At 56.4% G+C, this 13,032-nt stretch overlaps 2 protein-coding genes across 2 annotated transcripts; one reads left to right on the top strand and one right to left on the bottom strand.

The window, feature by feature from the left end:
• Nucleotides 1-323: 323 nt before the first annotated feature.
• On the bottom strand, nucleotides 324-1,997 carry GLRG_04991 (GLE1-like protein; the record flags this gene model as incomplete). The annotated part of the gene is made up of 2 exons (XM_008095676.1): nucleotides 324-1,103; nucleotides 1,155-1,997. 2 exons carry the CDS (start codon nucleotides 1,995-1,997, stop codon nucleotides 324-326), a joined length of 1,623 nt encoding a protein of 540 aa, XP_008093867.1.
• Nucleotides 1,998-4,991: 2,994 nt separating this feature from the next.
• GLRG_04990 (RNB domain-containing protein) lies at nucleotides 4,992-9,329 on the top strand (the record flags this gene model as incomplete). The annotated part of the gene is made up of 4 exons (XM_008095675.1): nucleotides 4,992-5,151; nucleotides 5,294-7,833; nucleotides 7,888-9,236; nucleotides 9,290-9,329. The coding sequence occupies 4 exons, from the start codon at nucleotides 4,992-4,994 to the stop codon at nucleotides 9,327-9,329; spliced, it is 4,089 nt and encodes a 1,362-aa protein (XP_008093866.1).
• Nucleotides 9,330-13,032: the final 3,703 nt, after the last annotated feature.

Below are 13,032 nucleotides of genomic sequence, written 5' to 3'. Positions count from 1 at the left end.
GGTACATTGTTCACTGCCTGGGAGGTTTTTAGTTTAGGATATGGTAGATTGTCCATCCAACTAACGACACGCGATTCTAACTGTTCTCGAGGAATATCGTCTCCCCCTACAATAGACCCTGGCCCGTGTGTGAACCGAACCAGACCCAGGCCTCTCGCCCTTGAAAGTTCAATCCTTGCCGTTCTTTTGTGTATATGCGCCCATGTTTGGTTCTCCAGAAACGCCAGATGTGTGTGCCCGCCATTCCGATAGCACAGGCCGGCTCTCCTCCTGTTTTGTATATCGATGTGTTCTTCTTCCTTCTCTAACTGATACCGTGGCCTCTATGCTACCTCTAGCCCGGAGTCTCGCCTCAGAACGTCAGCTAGGACCTGCAGCGCCTGAGCCGCGGTAGCGCCCGGCGGGGCCCTCTTAGGAAACTCGACCAGGGCCATGCGAAGGGCAGCGATGGCTGCATTGCCGTAGAAGTTGATGAAACGCTGCTCGTGGCCGTCTATCATCGACTTTAGCACAATGTACTGGGTATTGGAGACCAGCTGCGGCGGCGAGTTGATAATCTGCGCCATAGCCTTCCAGTAGTTGGTGGGAGGATAAGGGTTCGTCTTGGACGCCTTGCTAAAGTCTCGCAGTGCAATGGCCGCAAAACCGGCGCCGAGACCCGTCATTCTATCGTTGTGTGCCTGCTCGGGAACCCAGTTGCCGTCCTCCTTCTTCCAGCCGATGGCCTTGCGTCCATTTTCCGTCTTATCGCTCCCCCTAGACCCGAACAAAACGGGGCAAGCCACGCGGAACTTGGCGATGAGAATGTCGATCATGGAGGCGCCACGCCACTGGTAGTCCTTGTTGGAGAAGATCTGGGCCGTCACGATGCCGACTGGCTCCGCGGACCTGGGATTCGCGCCGCCCTCATTGGCAAATTGCTGAATGATTGCTTTCGCGAGGATGTTGAGGAGGTAAATAAACAGGGCTGGTAGCTGCGGTCCGTTATTAACGGCACCTTCAACTGGCTCCCTGTTCTGTTGGACGTAGGTGTTTGCATCGACAAGAGGCGAGGGTACTCTGCCGTCAAGAGACTCGCGCAGAGCACCGTTGATAGTGTTGATCTAGCGATACCGTTAGTGTCTTCACGGCGAAATGTTCAGCAAATGGCTTACAGGAGTAACGTTTGCACCTTTGCCAGCTGTCAGTTGACCGATGGACTTCCTAATCTGCCTGCGCATATCTCCCAGCTTGCCCTTCAACGGAGACCCGGGCTGTTTGGACAGAGCTTCGACATCTTTTCTCAATTTCTTGAGAGCTTGGTGTATCTCGATGTATCGATCGGCCGTCAGTTGAGCGGCGGGCGCTGGCGCGACTGACTGAGCGACAGTTTTGGGCCGCGCAAGCTCTGCAGGTTTCGTCAAGAATCCATTGGATTGGGCGTCTGGTACAGACGGTGCCTTTGCAGGTGGCGGCGAGGGTGCCGAGGGGGGCGCCTTTGCAGCCTGAAGAGCTGGCGCCGGTGTACTTGTCAAAGAAGCCTGTTGAGATTTGGAGGCTACCGGCGCAGCAGTCTCGATCTTGTCTGCCGCTTTTTCGGTCGTGCTAATGACCTGAGGTTCTTGCGATTTCTTCGGCTCCGGCTTGGGCGGTTCGGGTTCGGGCTCGGGTGGCAGCTGAGGGATCTGCTTCGCCTTGAGTTCCCTCAGCCTCTCCTGCTCGGCGCGCACTGCTGCCTCGGCCTTGAGCCGTTCTTCTTCCTCCCGCTGTAGCTGCGCTATCCTCCTTTTCTCGGCTTCCAGCCTTTGCTTTTCTTCCTGCAGTTGATGCACCTCATAGACTCTCAATGCAGCAAGTCGAACGCGCTCGTGCTCGAGCTGGGCCGCAGCAAGGGCATCGCGATGGCTTAACTCCGAGTTACGGTTCTCGGAGAGGAAGTCTGGGACGTAGGCTCGTTCGGGACTTGATTTGATATGGCCATTCTGTTGGCTCCTCCGCGAGGGAGACGAGTGCGGCATGGTCGGTCGCACGCACACAGGTAGCTGTGAGTCGGAACGGCGATGGTGGTGTTAGGAGTGGTGGCCGGGCCCTACGGCATGGGGCAGTGGGGTCCAGCGCGGAACGCAAGATTGAACCGGCTACCGAAGGATGAGGCCAAAAGCCCGAATGAAGAGTGACGTCCGGGGCGTCAGGCTCGGGAGACAAGGCTCGGGTAATGACTGGAGTCCAGACGAGGCTGAGGCTTCTCACCCCTTGGACCGTTTGGGTTGGGTGTGTGTGTGTGCGTGTGTGTGTGTGCGTGCGTGTGTGTGCGTGCCGTCAACTGACTGTCAAGGTCGGGTTGGGCGCGAGTTGGTGTGGAGCAAGGAAAAATAATAATAGTAGTACGATGTATCAGGCACGCTTCGATGTGGGATAATGTTACCATTCGCGGCAAGCCGGGACTCGTTGGGTAATGAATTGGGGGGTTTCCTTTGGAAAACGATGACCCCTGCAGCACTGCTACCCTGGTTTAGACCCGTGTTGCTGCTGCCTTTTGCTTGCTGCTTCTTGCTGCTCGCAGCTCCAAATGGCTCCATGGGGCGGAAAGACCAGAGACGCAGCAGACACAGAGCCAAACCGAAAAGAGAGGATGAGGGACGTCGCCATGGTTGCAGCATAGGTGGATATAAACGAAGCCGATTGGGCGAATGGCCAGGCAGGAAGTCGGCCGTTTCCAGACTAGCGTCTCCGCTGGCTGGTCGGACCGCGGGTGGATCTGGCTCCGCGAAAGTTTACTGCCGGGCGGTCAAAGGCGTCGGTCGTATGGGCCCCTGGCTGATTACGCAGTAAGGAGTGTGGGAGTGGGGTCGGGGGCCGGCCCAAGTTTCCAACTGAGGAACCGACTGAAGTTTGAACCTAGCCTGCCACGTCTGTCTCGCCTTTACTTTCCTCTTCTTGCCTTCTTGCTTTTCTTCTTCTTGTTGAGTTTAGGCTCTGACATGCGAACCCGACACATTGATACAATGATAGACTGGCAGACCGGATGAAGTGTCGGAGAGTTGGGCATGACGGCGAAGATCTTCAAAGCCTTGGACCGGGAGAGATTGAGCGTGGTGGCATCGAGGAGGAGTGAGTACGAGTACGTACATACTGTCAGGGAGGTACGTAGTGGACTCCACCGATGCACTGATGCACGGGGCCGTCAATCACAACTCCGGATAACTGCGTGCTAGAGCTTCGGGGAGTGTACTGTACCGCACTGCATAGCAGCGAGCTTTGCAAGCCTGCATAGTACAATGACATCGTACATTGCTACGCTGTACATACGTATTCGTACAGGAGTGTTTGGGGCTCTGTCGACGTCCAGCGGGGTGGTATCCATCTGGAAACGCTGGTGTATCTTAGTGTAGTGCATCTGGCCTCCCCTTGATATGAACCCTGCATCTGGCACAAATCCTCTCAATTCCAACGGACCTAGCAAGTAATAGCCGCCGCTCGCCATCTCTGTCGATCCCGTGGACAGAAGGCGAGGTGCCCAGCTGGTATTAGGTGATTGAACTTGGCAGACGTTCCAAGTCTCCCCCTCGGCATGTTCCTGTCACCTACGTAAGATGTCTGGGACGGATGGGTTGGCTTGTGTGAGCTAACCGGCAGGGAAAGATCAGGGTCGTACGCTACGGCAAGGCACTGATCAGCCAAGTATCCAAGGGGCTATCACTGTTCTGCCTATCCGTACCTACCTAGCAGCGCGTTACCTTTTCTCGAACCCGGGAGCCCTGACCTGGTTCTACATAGTATGTCTCTGGCGAGCGCGAGCGGCGTGGGTTCTCCCCCATTCTTGTACAACTTGTACGGAGACATCTGACTGAGTCTTGACCTCAACCCTAAGTAGGGCGCTCAGACTGGTCCATGAGGGGGGGGGGGGGGGGGGGGGGCGACGACAGGTAATTAACTCCTTGCTTGCACTAGTATGCTTTCCGTAGAGTGCCTTGCCTTTGGGGGTGCCGCCATGATGTACCTAGGTAGCTTGGGGCTATCGGCCGGCCTGCATCGTTATAGTCTGGTCGGCCATGGATATCAGGGAGGCTAATAACCGACTGTTCTGTCCCAGGCCAGCCTGACGTAAGCCGGTTAATTGATCGTCTTTTTGCGTATCTGTATCCGTACGTAGGTAAGAAACAAGTGCACAAGCACGAGAAACGGGCGTGCTCAGGTCCTCACCGTAGCTGGGTAGTATCCGTGATACCCCCCCAGCATCACTCACTACGTGTTGCCGTACCTACCTACCTATCTATGTACCTCCGTAAGAGACTTTGCTCCCCCTACAGGCCCCTGTGCCATTGCTACACACATGTTTGCTCACTAGCGCAACAGGTACCTCGCCTTACACAAAGACCCCAGTTCTAGTTCCAGCCCCAACAGCGTGTCCCCCGTACTCGGTGCGTCCCTCCCCCCCATTGATTGCTGCTGTGCTGTCCCAGCTCCTCCTCTTGATCCTTCCACTCGCTCGCTCCTCTCCTCTCCTCTCCTCACTCCACCCCCCCGTCACTTTCTCCCAGAGAGGACATTCCCATCCTGCCTCGTCTTCTCTTCACGTCGTGTCTGCCTCATCCGTTTTTTCCCCACCTCAACCATCACTTCGCACACTCTTTGCGAGCTCCTTTCCCTTTCACCTCGCTCGTCTCGCCGACAAACCACTATCCTCTCTCCCTCACCTATCACATCCGAATCCAATCCCTCTTCGATCAATCAGACACCCAAAACATCTACCTTCCTTGAAACCAGCGACGTCCACAAAATCAAAAAGACCAATAGCCAAAACTACATCCCAGTTCTCCACTGTCATTAGTCCGTAACGGCATACGTCAATACGTGCCACATCATCCCACAAAGCTTATCGACGCCTACGCCGAACCACCTGCTATCCAACGCTGCCAATCCTGCCCATCCCTCCTCCATCAATAACCGAAGCACTTGACGTGCAATACAATCAAAAAGGAGCCAATTCTTCATATGCTTGACTGCCCGCCATGGAGCAGCAGCAGCAACAACAACAGCCGCAGCAGCCGCAGCAATCGCAGCAGCCTGCGAGCGGCGTCCCAGGCCCAACCGGCCGCCGGCTTCACATTGCTCACAGGAGAAGCCCCTCCGAGCTGACTCCGTTGATGAGCATGTTTGCCAACCCGGGCAGTAAGTCGACTCCAGAACACACACCCCTTTCCCGCACTTCCCACCCTTTCTTGAGCTCCCTTCTGCTGCCTGCTGCCCCTCGCTGCTCGTTACATCATTCTCCGAGACCGATAATGATGCTAATTAGGTGTCCTCTCCGCAGTGGAACAGCTAGCTATCCAGCAGCAAATTGAGCTGTTGCAGCAACAGCAGCAACAGATCCAAGCTACTCAGCAACAATACATGAACATGGGAATGATGCCCCCTACGCAACAGCTCGGCCCAGGTGGTGCCTTCAATCCCCTGCAGCCGGGCATGGCGCCGCAGGGCGCCTTCCAGTTCCCCCAACAGCTTCCGCAGCAGAACGTCTCCATGGGAGGTCCTCCTACCCAGCCAATGTCACATCGCCGTAATCAGTCGGCGCTTCCCAACATGGGACTGGGCCCGCCTCCTGCTCCCTCCTCAGGCGCTTCCGGTCAGGCCTTCACCAACGATGCCGCCGGCGCTGCTCCTGGCAGGGAAAACGCCGGTGGTCGTGGTGGTCGCGGCGGTGGTGCCGGAGGTGGCCACCAGCGACGCCACTCGTTGGCGCTTGCTGACGCGAAGAAGGCGGCAGAGATTGCACAGCAGAAGCGCACAACATCGGGCTTCCAATTCCCCATGTCAGGCCCTTCCAACGAGGCCGGTGCTGATGGTGGCGCTTCTGCCCCCGCCCCCGCGCCAGCCCCAGCCCAAACCGAGGCACCGATTGCTCAGGGTACCAGCGCTGGTCGTGGACGCGGAGGACATGGCCGCAGCCAGAGCATGGCTGTTAACGGTCGTGGTGGTGGCGGCGCAGGCCGCGGCGGCTTCTCTGGCGACTCCAACCAAAACGATTTCGGTCGCCGAGGCAACTCGACTGGCGGCGGCCATGCCAGAACCGGCTCTCGCAACTTCGACGGCAACTGGCGCAACCAGGGCGGTAACCAGGCCCAGGAACAAGGTGCCTTCCAGCCGGGCCACCGCACTCGTGGTTCTATCAACCAGTCCATCTCCAACATTGGAGCGTTCCAGTACCCTGGTCAGCCCCAGCTGATGCAGATGCCCGGCTCGATGATTCCCATGGGCATGTACCCTGGTCAGCAGCTTAACCCCATGCAGATTCAGCAGCTGCAGGCTCTGCAGGCTGCACAGATGAACGGTCAGCAATTTGTTGGTCTCCAGGGCAGTCAGCATGCAGGCCAGCTTGGTGGAAACCAGCAGCAACAGCAGCAGCGAAAGACCCTTTTCACTCCCTACCTCCCTCAGGCTACTCTTCCGGCTCTTCTCGGCGATGGCCAGCTCGTTTCTGGCATTCTTCGCGTGAACAAGAAGAACCGCAGCGACGCCTACGTTTCCACTCAGGACGGCTTGCTCGACGCTGATATCTTCATCTGCGGCAGCAAGGATCGCAACCGTGCCCTCGAGGGCGACCTGGTTGCCGTCGAGCTGCTCGATGTCGACGAGGTTTGGTCGCAAAAGCGCGAGAAGGAAGAGAAGAAGAAGCGCAAGGATATAACTGATACCCGTTCTGGATCAACCAACGGACAGACTCAGTCATCCGGTAACAACGATGACAGCTCTCAGCAAGAGGGTGGCATCCGCCGTCGGGGCAGTTTGCGCCAGCGCCCGACCCAGAAGAAGAATGACGACGTTGAAGTTGAGGGCCAAAGTCTGCTTCTTGTAGAGGAGGAGGAAATCAACGACGAGGCCAAGCCTCTCTACGCTGGCCATATTGTGGCCGTCATTGAGCGCGTGGCCGGCCAGATGTTCTCTGGCAACCTTGGCTTGCTCCGGCCCAGCAGCCAGGCTACCAAGGAGAAGCAGGAGGCCGAGAGAGCTGCCAGAGACGGTGGTAACAACCGTCATCACGACAACCGTTCTCAGGAGAAGCCCAAGATCGTCTGGTTCAAGCCCACTGACAAGCGCGTGCCCCTCATTGCCATCCCCACTGAGCAGGCGCCTCGCGACTTTGTTGAGAAGCACCAGGATTATGCTGATCGCATTTTCGTGGCCTGCATTAAGCGCTGGCCGATCACTTCCCTGCATCCCTTTGGTACCCTTGTCGAGCAGTTGGGCCGCATGGGTGACCTTAAGGTGGAGACTGACGCCCTTCTGCGCGACAACAACTTCTCGTCCGACGAGTTCTCCGAGGCCGTATTGCGCAGCGTTGGCCTGCAGGATTGGTCTCTTGCTAAGGAAGACGAGGCTGCTCTGGCTACTCGCCGGGACTTCCGTGACGAGAAGGTCGTCACGCTCGATCTCAACGGGTCCCCCGAGCTCGCCAACGCCATCCATATCAAGACGCAGCCTGACGGCAAGATTGACATTGGTATTCATATTCCGGACGTCACTCACTTTGTCAAGCCCAACTCGCTTGTTGACCGTGAGGCCAAGAAACGTGGTACTGCTGTCCACTTGGTGAACCGGACATGCGCTCTGCTTCCTGCCAAGATTGGCGGCGAGGTTTGCTCTTTGGCACCTGGCGAAGAGCGTCTCGCCGTCAGTGTGCTTTTCCGCGTCAACCCTCACAATGGCGCCGTTGCGGAGGGCGATGCCTGGGTCGGCAAGAGTATCATCAAGAGCACTGCCAAGATTACCATTGATGAGATTGATGCTGCCTTGAGCGGCCAGGCGAATTGGAAGCATGAGTCCATCCAGCTCAAGGATGTTCAGATTCTCAACGTGAGTTACCCCCTGAATATAGCAACTACAAGGACCGCAACTGACATCATACAGGCTGTCGCCCAAAAGTTCACCGAAGCTCGTCTCGGCGCTGGTGGTGAGCCCATTGCGCCTCTCAGGCTTCTGCAGCAGCTTGATGATGAGAACATTCCCATCAAGCACAACATCTTTGACTCGACCCCCGCAACGGAACTCGTTGAGGAGCTCATGCACAAGGCCAACGCCTATGTCGCACAGCGCCTCGCTCAGGCCCTCCCTGAAAAGGCCCTCCTCCGCCGACAAGGCCCACCCAACGCCCGACGCCTGCAGACCTTCGCTGATCGCATGAACGCTATTGGTTATGAGGTCGAGACCTCCGGCAGCGGCAGCCTGCACAACAGCCTTTTCAAAGTTGATGACGCCGACGTCCGCAAGGGAATGGAGACCCTCGTCCTCAAGTCGATGCAGCGTGCCAAATACTTTATTGCTGGCAAGACGGCTAAGCAGCTGTGGCCTCATTATGCCCTCAACCTACCTCTGTACACTCATTTCACTAGCCCCACCCGCCGCTACGCTGACATCATTGTCCATCGGCAACTCGAGGCTGTACTTTCTGAGGGACAGATTGAATACACGGAGGACGTGGAGAGCCTCGTCAAGACTATTGAGTCTTGCAACACCAAGAAGGACTCGGCCCAGAACGCTCAGGAGCAGAGCATTCACATTGAGTCCTGCCGCGAGATGGACAAGAAGCGACAGGAGGTTAACGGCGATCTCATCACTGAAGGTATCGTTCTCTGCGTGTATGAGTCGGCCTTCGACGTTCTCATCCCTGAATGGGGCTTTGAGAAGCGTGTGCACTGTGACCAGCTGCCTCTCAAGAAGGCCGAGTTCAGAAAGGAGAAGAGAGTGCTCGAGCTCTACTGGGAGAAGGGCGTCCCGAGCTCGGCGTACGTACCGGAGGACGAGCGCCCCAAGGCTGCTGCGTCGGTGAGGAACGCCAACGCGATGGCTGCCGCCCGTCAAGCGGAGGCAGCTGACCGCGCGAAGAAAGAGAGAGAGGAGGCTGCTCGCAAGCAGACGGAGACTGGCACCATCTCCACCGACGATGTCGATGCGCTCTTTGACGACGACGACGACAATGCGTCTGATATCACCGAAGCCATGGCCGGTGCTTCGTTGGCCGAGAGGCCCACGCAGAGCGTCCCCGGCTCACCAACCCGATCCGATGCCAAGCCTTTGCAGCGCACGAGATCTGACTCCAAGGTCCCCGTGCCGGAGGCTCCCGAGACCCGCCTGTCGAACAAGGAGAAGTACCTCAAGCTCTTCAAGCTGCGTGAGGAGGGAGGCGAGTACATCCAGGACGTCACGGAGATGACCAGGGTTCCTGTGATTCTCAAGACCGACCTCTCCAAGAGCCCGCCGTAAGTTGAATCCCACACTAATGTCCTGCTGAGAATGTACTAACATGATGCAGCTGCTTGACTATTCGCTCCTTGAACCCCTACGCTCTGTAAAATGGTATGTTGAGATGCTGCGTCCAACAAGGACACAGATTGGCCACGATCACGGGACAGATGGGCACATGGTGCGTCTTGTGGAGTGAAGATACATCATGGATGGCGTAGAAAAGTTTGGGTGAGAGATGGGATGATAGATACACGGCGATTGGAAGAGGGTAATAGGAAGGAAGTATCTTCGTCCCTGGATGAGTCATTTATTTAGTACAAGGGCCGTAAGTTGAGAGGGAGGCCGAGGATGAAATAGTAGAGATAGCGCCCATTAGTTCGTAAAATGGCACATGCAATTGCAGACTTTAGAGACGTAGCCGACCAAGCTTTTACCGCTCAAGGGATCACGTAGGCATGACAAGTGTATTCGCGGAGGTGGAAGAGACGGCACGAAGAGCCACAAGGTTATAATATAAATCTTTGGGTATAAACCAGGTGGCCCCGTGTGCTAGGTTGCAGAGAATGCAGGTTGGAGAAGGGGAGGGAGAAGGGGGGGCAGCGTTTCAGCCGCGATGGTTGACAGGAGAGCCGGTTTGAAAAATCTGACGTGACGGCTCAAGCTATGTGTGTGGATCGGATCTGGCTGGAATGGCACAGAAGAGAGAGAGAGAGCGATTTGAAAGAATCGCATGGGTCTTGAAGTGGACCAGGCTCGCCGGGCCGGACGTGGGGCTGGTTATGAAGCAGCAGCAGCAGCTTAGCAAAGCCTGAAGGTCTGCAACGACTCACTTCACCGACCATTAAACAGAGGCGGTCTATACGCCGGCGACGGAAGCGTTTGAGAGAAGAGCGAGCGATGGGGAGATGGAGAGAGAGAGAGAGAGAGACAGAAAAAGAAAGCGAAAGCGAAGAAAGGGGAGTAAGTAGTAGCTAGCCTCTTTTGTGTCTGGGGGCAGCCTTACCGTTCCCACTTCCCATCGTGCTTATTGTGCCTCGGGTCCGCCTGAATCTTGGGCGGAACTAGTGTTTTGATACAGAGACGTGCGACGTCGTCTCCTGTCCCATCACGGGCCCTGGTCGAGGTTGCAATCCTGCCCCTTCTCCGAGTTCCATAACGGGGTGACCCGCAGCAAGGCCCAAGTTCAGGCTACCTGATGCCCGGAGAGATCTGCGTGGCGATCGGCAGGGGAGTGAAGCAAACCTCTCGTCCGGTTCAGGCGGGAAAGGCGCGGCGTTTGCCCTTTATTGTAGCTGAGATTGAGTGGGAGATACTCCTCTGTAAAAAGGAGCAGCCAGAAAGAAGGAAGGGGCCTCGCGAGTCTCACACCAGAGCCATGGCCGGATGTCGGCCATTTCTATTCCGGGACCGTATTGTGTGTTTGTACGGTACGGAAGGCGTGCCAAATACATGCTCCAAACCGCCCTCCCAATGGCACGCCGTACAGGGAGGCGCGGCGCCGCTAGTTGCCGCGATGGTCGGTGTTTGGGAAGGATCCCGATTTCGTTTCCTTCATGGGCCGAACACAGCCATCACTTTTTGCGGTGCGAAAATCGGTCGTTTGCAACTGTCTGGACATATCGGCCGGCCGCCCGGGGGTGAGTGGGAACGCGGGCATTGTAATAGTCTGTTTTGCGGGAAGCGTATGATAGAAGGACGGAAGAAACGACGACAACGGACGAAAGAGGAGAGGGTTGCGTCCGTGTCAGGCGCGCGCATGGAGTGCATGCTAGGCAAAGATTCTGGAACCATGATGTAATGAGTACGGAGTAGTGATCGGGCTGAACTTTGAGGGGAGACTGCGTCCGTGGCTCAAGTTTCGAAAGCCTAGCAGCAGAACAAGGTTGGACTTGCGACTGCTGCGGCTTCTCGGGCTTCTCGGGACACTTTCTTCTTGGTGGGGATGCATGATGGAAGACAGATTAAAGAGTATTGCGGGACACGGGTAAACGGAATGGCAGCCTACTTTGAGTTTGGCCAAGTAAGTCACTGCAAGCCCTGGATGACAGAAGCGGGACGGTCTCGTTTTCCCTTCCGCTTGTTAGCTGGGTAGGCGGTTGAGACGAAGAGGATGGGTAGCCTAAGAGGGCTTTTGAAACGAGTTGTAAGCCCCTGCAAGTTCTTTGCTTGCCGAAACAAGCCGGCGAGTGAGATTTTTGGCGGTTGGTTAGCGGCCATCCGGTGTCATGTTGATGAGATGGACTAGAGATGGTGGAGGGAGAAGCATTGAAGATAGAGTTAAGACCTGCGTATTCGGGCCTGCTGGATGAGCAGCATGGATAAGGAGCATAACCCGGCCAAGCCACGAGATGCCACCCAGATATTCAAGATGTCTCAGCCGCCGGAGAACGAGCCCGTTGCTACGCCTCAGATACCCCATAGCTGTTAAGCTTAAGTGGCTAGTGTATTGATGCGGTCGAGGAGACCATTGGCTGCCACGCGGACGGGAAACAGGCCAGCCATGAGAGGGCGATTTGAACGCTGGAGAGCTACATACTCGCTATCATGCCGCGAGGCTAGCAATTAGGGCGGAAATTTATTCTTCAATGGATTCCCTGACTACGCTAGACTGAGAGGGCGAAGCTTGGTCCAATTGCGGTCGGTCGTTTCTACGAGAGACCAGACGGCGAACGTGGCCCGCGTGTTTGTTTCCGAGGCGGGCTGCAGGGCCATATTCGACTCTCGAGTCAGTCTGCTTCGTTTCTTTTTCTTCTTCTGGCGGCCCGGCAAGATGAGGCCAGTCAAAAGGTCGATGCCTCTGCTGTCAAGATCACGAATGGCAATCAATTGACAGGCAAGATAGGCGACCTCCTACGTTTAGTACGTGAGCGGCTCGCAGATCATCCAATTGGGTCCATGGTGCGTGGCACCCTGGATGGCGGCGTGAAAAGAGAACAGGACCTGTGGCCCTTGACCTGCCATCTGGCACGAACGGCAGCGTCAGAAAGCGACAACTGTTGTGGGTATGAGATCCGTCTCCGTGTCTCGTAAGGTAACGATAGCGGCTTGACAATACCGGGGGGGAGGGGTCGAATAAAAGCCAGCGACTCGCCCAGGGACTCAGACTAGCCGGATGGGAGGATATGCGAGTAATTAATTGATTGATTGATTGATTGTCTGGCCTTGGTAGTATGGGATGGACGGGAACCAGAGACCGACAGGTAGGGGGAAGGTGGAAAAACGGCAGCCGGGAGAGTGGAGTGAGGTTCAGGAATGGAAAGAGACGTTACCGAGAGAACGTTCCTGCAGAAGGCAACGTGCGGTACGTACCGATGTAGGCCATGCAAGGGTCCTTCCTTCCCCCAAGAGTACTCCGTACCTATTGCCCCATTTATCGAAAGCGATCCAATCATGTCTTGCCTAAGACGCCAGTGACAGGAAGGACCGGGCGTTCACGGACCGGGATTCTGACGTGGGAGACGTATCATATTGGTTTCGGCTAGCGGCCCACTCGTGACCCGGGACGACCTCAGAGTCTTGGCTTGGAGTCACGATGCGACAAAGTTGGGTTGGCTGCAACGCCAAACGGTGATGAGCGAGGGGGTCCTTGGGTGCATTCCCTACCTTTCTTTGCTCCCCCCCCCTCGCCCACACTCAACACTGTGTCACTGTCAAAACTCGACCCCCATGCCCCGGTAGGGCCGAGACCCTTGTAACCCAAATTCATCGGGCAAAAAAGAAAAGAAGCGCAAAAACAAGCTCGGCAGGGGTCGCGACTGTGTCTAGAAACGGGCTTCGTCCTAATTGAGCAATCTAGCAAGGCCCCTGCGC

This window comes from Colletotrichum graminicola (assembly GCF_000149035.1).
Source record: "Colletotrichum graminicola M1.001 genomic scaffold supercont1.16, whole genome shotgun sequence".
Lineage (NCBI taxonomy): Eukaryota > Fungi > Ascomycota > Sordariomycetes > Glomerellales > Glomerellaceae > Colletotrichum > Colletotrichum graminicola.
The sequence above is the reverse complement of the archived record's forward strand: the minus strand, read 5'-3'. Positions and strand labels throughout refer to the sequence as shown.